We start from the raw sequence: 6000 nt of genomic DNA on the forward strand, positions 1-6000 counted from the left end.
TGATGTCTATCTCCTTTTTCTACCAACAAGCACAAAAGAGCATAGGGCTCTTGGATTATACTGGAAGGTCAGGAAAAAAAGGAAGCGACATTCTCATCTTGACAAAGTATTTCAAGTTATTTTACTTCCCCAGGGAAGGCACCCAGGCACCAAAGGAAAGAAAATGTTTGCATACTTGATTTAACCTTTTTATTCAGAAAGCAAATGAGAGTTAAGACAATTTTTTTTAGATATATTTAACATTTCTGTTTCTTATCAGTCAAGTTCTGCTTTCACCTGCCATTGCTGATTACCTCTTAGTTGAAGCGGCAATTTTTGCTTAAATGAAATACATTGATAGATGCTGTTTAACTAATGCAAATGAGCAAAGAAGCAAGAAATTATATGTTGAGAAAGCAGAGAACATGGCTGTTATACAGAGAAGAATCCCTGCAAATTTGCTATTTTAATGACCTACAGCACAGTCATATTTTCAGCTCAGTGGAAGATGCACATGCAAACCCCCTGTTTCCCAACAGGGCTAATGTTTTAAATCATTTTTATGAAAATATTTGCATTTACATTGCACTCCAGTGATTACTTAGGGCCCATACCTTGTAAGCATGCACTATAATCAGTTTATTACTGCAGCCATTCTAATACAGTCCTACTGATGACTCATCTGCACAAAGAACAACCGCAAACATTTTCTTTGTGAGACAAAGTTTTGACAGCTTGGTTCTAGTGGAGTCTTTTAGAAGTCCAGGAGAAAGCAAAACACTGCTCCCCCTGGAAGAAGCCTTCCAGTCACAGGCAATTTGGCACAGTTTTTGACTCTACCTATTGAAATGGACTTCTGCTGCTGTATCTAGTATCTCTTACTGGTTTACATCGTAACAATCACACCCTTTACAGTAAATCAAAGACATTTCTTGTCCTTTAATAAGGTTTCAAACATTTAGTGAAACTACTGTGCAGCAGCTCTGCGAACAGAGCTTGTCAAAATACTTCTGTACATTTAGCACTGACCTGCTAAATCCAGAAACAGAGATGGCTCCCCTGTTTCCAGTCCAAGATAAATTCAGCCACTGGATGAGAGTGCAGCGAGACTGTAGGTATTCCAGGGATGTGTCATTAATCCTTGCCCAGTAAGGTTGTAAACTGAGATGAATGTACTGTAGAGGATCACAGCAATGTTGATACAGTAGCTTACAAGTCTGCGCTAGTCTACACAGGTCTGGTACTGTAAGGTGACTCAAAATCAACTGGATGAGCTATATTAAAAACAGAAGAAAGTCACAGATGGTCATATAGCACTTGAAATGTTAAGGGAAAACTGCAAAGGAATAAGAAAAGATGTTCTAACTTCAAAGAAAAGTAAATCCTTTTACTTAAAAGTAACTTCTCAAAAATAAATCATTGATTAACTATTAAATGCACATGGAGGACTGCAGTGCCTTCTCCATTTGACAACGTATTAAACAAGAAAGGAAAAAGCAGATCAGCATATGAAAGTGACAGGAAGCTTTCAAATTAGAAGTTTCTTTACCCATGCTAATTTAAACAGTGATATATATGTAAACACTATGTTTACATATTTCCCTTCACAATGTCTGCACTGCCATTGATCAGAACACTGAATTGGCATCCTCTTTCTTCTCTGGATTTCTTTTTTAAGATGGTAGCATATTTACAGAGTACATGGAAAAACCATACCATGTCCCAGTTTCCCCACATCTTGAACTGATTTCAGATTCATTCCTCTGCTCCCTGCTTTAAAAATCAGTGTTTGGTCTTCTGCCTTATATCCTCTCCCATCCATGCTGGACTATGCAACTAGGTAAAAAATTCAACATATTCAGATCTTCTTTTACAAAGTAATCTCTTCCTTGTTGTAATACGTTGAGAGCATTTTTGTTCTATGCCAAAGTCAAATCTGAAAGGCAAAATCCCTTTTTACCTTTATCAGATTGAATCATCTCAGCTTCAGAATAATCACCAGCCCTTCTGCCTAGCACCACTATACTTGTTTTCGTAATGACTTATCTCACACTCGGAAGTTAAGAAATATCCCCTGTCTCCTATCATGCTCTGTTTTCCTTACTAAAGGAAGATCAACACACACCAACATATAAATACTCACTTTAGGAAATAACAAAAATGCTCAACAAAAAAAAATATCTCCTTTAGCTTAGAAACTGAGAGAAAATGCACTTGAAAAATGAAATCTAAAAATTTATGTTTACTTTACCAGGGCTGTCTTTAACACCTGTAAGTACCTGCGCTTGAGTTATGTAACTAAAATTGACTCAGTGTTTTCAAGCACTGAGCGGGAAACAGTAACTCGCTGAAATGAATCAGTGTAAATTAAAAAAAACCAAACAACCCACAAACCAGCTTAAACTGAAGAGAGTCCTGTGGCCCTTTCACAATACCATAATCTTTCATTTTAATGATAAAAATCAGAATAAAATGTTTGAATAAAATGAAAATGAAGCTTTTCGTGAGATCCAAACAGATTGTACTTCCAACGTACCAGTTTATGCAGCTAGCTTCCGCCTCCCCTCCTCCCCCCTCCATTTTTGGAAGAGAAGAAATAAGAAAACAATCCAACTTCCTGCAAAATGAAAAATGTTACTTCCTACTCAGCTCCAGATTTAGTATTTGGATTTCAAACACGATCTACAACTCTTCAAAAAATTTAACTTCAACTCCAATGCCAAAATACAGTGTTTGCATATACTCCAGTTTCTGTCAAGCAGGATTTCAAGCCTTCCCTCTCCACTTCTCCTCGCTCCTCCTTCCTCCTAAAAACAGCTCAGGCTTTTTGTCTCTGCAGGTGCCTGGAACTCTCACCTCAGCTTGATGCAGAGGATCTGCATAGACGTTTCAATGTGACAGCAAAATATATATTTAAAATATATATAATAACTGCAGTTAATATATTATAATCAACAAAGTTTACTCCTAACTGACATTTAGTTTGTTGGCATTTTGGTATCTAAGAGAGAGCAAACCAACTAAGAGCTAACATAGATATAATCCCAAGTTAGTATCTTGATTTTTGCCTGGCTCAGACCCATACTTCAGCTTAAAAGTTGCTTAGCAGAGTTTTGTTTGTCATTCTAATAGTAGATACTTAAACATATACCTGTTTTTCTAAGGCCATCAATTAACTTTAAATAATTTTCAATATTCTGAAAGACAGCTTCAAACTATTTTGCAATCTTTCAGCTATTTCACACTCCGTAAGCCACCTGAATATCTATTTTATGAATGTCTTTTCCCTCAGATTTTTCCCATGCTTATTTAGCAAGTTTTCTAGAGCAGAGAGCTCAGCAACAAAGGCTGCACAGTTAGCTAGATTTATGTCTACAATTAATGTGGCATAATAATGTCTGATAAAAACAAAGTAACACAAATTTTGTTCAATGGAAAAAAAAAAGTTATTTTGTGACTTCTGAGCAGTACAGATAATGGTGAATGAAACTATAAACGCCTCACCAATGTCCCTTTATACTAATTGATGACTTCAATGAGTATTTCATAACATACAAGACATTGCAAGCTTTCCACACCTGAGACGAAATGTCTTCCCACAGGAATGTCTTAGTCAGAAAAAATAATCCTTCTTTATTTTTTACTGAAATTATGCTACTTCATAATATCTAGAATGAAAAAATATAATGAAATGTCACTACTATGACATTAAGATATAAAGTACTTTTTTTCTGACTTTTGATTAAACAAAGATAACAGGTTCCAAACCTACAGGCTAATAACCATTAATCACCGTTAGTCTGGAGTTTGGTGTCCGACAGAAATCCGCTTTTTATGTATGCGTATCCTAGCATAAAGTACAATTTGATACCATAATAAGTACGTGACATGATGTGCTGTATTGTTCTACACCATGTTCATGGTGGTTCCAAGAATGCTGCAGAATTGAGTATCTGCTTTGAAAACTAACTTCGTAACACAGTTTCTCGCAAACAACTGTTTTTACTCTGCATTTATGAAAAATTATGCCAACCATTATTGTTTCATACTTTCTTATAAATCTATCAGTAAAAACAAAGATTATTGGAAAAACAATACAAAGGAATATAAAGAGGAAAACAAAATATAATCTATACAATGCTGATCGCCTTTTTAGGCTATGATGGACTAAAAGTACAAAAGTACTTTCTCTCCCATTTCCAGGGCAAACATGGCACATGCCAGCTGTAGAGATGTGGCGAGATCAACACCCACTAAAGTGAAAACCTCCAAAAACTGGAGGTTTCCAAATCATAAGTCTCCACAACAACTCAACAAATTCATTGTGTGCTGTTTGAGCACAAAAAAGATCTTGATTCATACCTGATCCATGTGTGTTTTATCATCATCACAGTCCCCAACTGCAGCATCTTACATATACGCATATATTTTGAATTATAAATTAAAAAATAACATCTTGAAAAACCAAACATCTCACCCACTGCATCAAAGTTCACTTACAGGCTCAGACAGGATCTCCATCACACTCTTCAATACATGGGGTAAAACTTTAGCAATGGTGTAGCTCCTAGTAGTACTTACCTACCCAAAAGTTTCTCCAGCTTTTTTAAGCTTTTTTGCTGAATAACAGCAAGCAATAACCATTTGTACCCAATAAAATACTTTCTGTGGCTAAAGCACAATAATGCAGAACTTGCATTGATTTGGTCAGAAAATAACGCTTGGATGCTGGTCAAACCTAGAATATCTGCACTTTCTACAAATTTCCTCTTTCAGTTCTTCAACGTGAGTCCCTCCAATATGAAAATAATATTGGTGTATACAAACCACTCATTCAGAAACACGCAAATTAATGACTTGCGATTTTTTCATTCTGCAGCTAGAGCCACCACAGCTTAAACTCTAATTAATTAGAATTGATACTAAGACATGCTCAGATAAAGAACAAAGGAGATGTGCACAAAAAGGCAAAGAGAGAAGGTAGGAAGAAGATGGTATTTTAGGGCTTTTGACATTCCTCAACATAGTTTAAGAAAACACAGTCCCTAGTTCCACGATCCTATAGCTTGCACCAGCAAATGCATACACATTTAATAGCGCACGTGAACACATGAAAAGTGGATCTTACAACTGTTTCACAAAACACATCCATTTAAGTCTCTCTTCTTTATTCTACTCACATAACATGCTTTGGCAGAGCAGGCTTTACATCACCAAGCTATAGGCTCTGATCCTCTCAGCAACGAAAGGCTGTAAATGTTTTAAGCCCCTTCTTGATTCAAAGATCAGAAAAGGATCTTACTGACAGACTGCACAATCAAATAATCAAGACTCCAGGAGGACTAGAGCTGGAGATATCTTCTCCGTGTGCCACTGCTCAGAGCCTAGTCTGCTATAGCAACTGGCAGTATATTGGCCATTAACTGAAGGGAATCTTGTGCCATATGGTTATTAGCTGTTAAGACAGCTTTTAAGACTCTCATGAGTTTCTCTTTCCTAAGAGAGGCATAAAATCTTGCTGACTATCTGAAAGCCTACAAATATTTCTTCTGGGAAGATATAAGAACTTTACTGTTGAGGGAGAAAGGTGTATGACACTTAAAAATACTCCTGCTTATTGCTCCGACTCCTCTATCTAAGTAACATTTAAGGGATGCAGACCTTACATTCAAGACCTGTTTTCCTAGGACATAGGTGCCAAATCCACATTTAGAGGTGAAATTCACTTCCCCAGTAGACATGAATAAATCTTGTAGGCAGCTTTAGGAAAAATTGGCTTCAAGGAATGACAAAGATGTCATTTATATCTTTTTATATCAAAATTTATATAAAAAGTATCTTGGGACTGCAGCATGCAGGATTTCTCCTGACTCTCCTCTCTGGAGAACTAAAGTTAGGTTCTTGGTACCTGGCACGTCTTGGCGAGTCTCAAACTGCACAACAGATATGCCGTGGCAGGTATTCCTCACCTTCCTCAAAGGCTTTTAACCTGTTCAGGCCTTCAGATCTCAAGCATTCCTG

The 6000-nt window shown here is 36.7% G+C and overlaps 1 protein-coding gene across 1 annotated transcript in view; it reads right to left on the reverse strand.

Moving 5' to 3' along the window:
- FBXL4 (F-box and leucine-rich repeat protein 4) overlaps positions 1 to 6000 on the reverse strand; it is a gene marked incomplete at its 3' end in the record, with an annotated part of 43645 nt that overhangs the window by 24572 nt on the left and 13073 nt on the right. Inside the window, exon 3 of the mRNA XM_009580165.1 lies at positions 1009 to 1253. Coding sequence (XP_009578460.1) covers positions 1009 to 1253 — 245 coding nt within the window. The remainder of the gene's footprint in view (positions 1 to 1008; positions 1254 to 6000) is intronic.

Source organism: Fulmarus glacialis, unplaced genomic scaffold, assembly GCF_000690835.1.
Source record: "Fulmarus glacialis isolate BGI_N327 unplaced genomic scaffold, ASM69083v1 scaffold12966, whole genome shotgun sequence".
Taxonomy (NCBI): Eukaryota; Metazoa; Chordata; class Aves; order Procellariiformes; family Procellariidae; genus Fulmarus; species Fulmarus glacialis.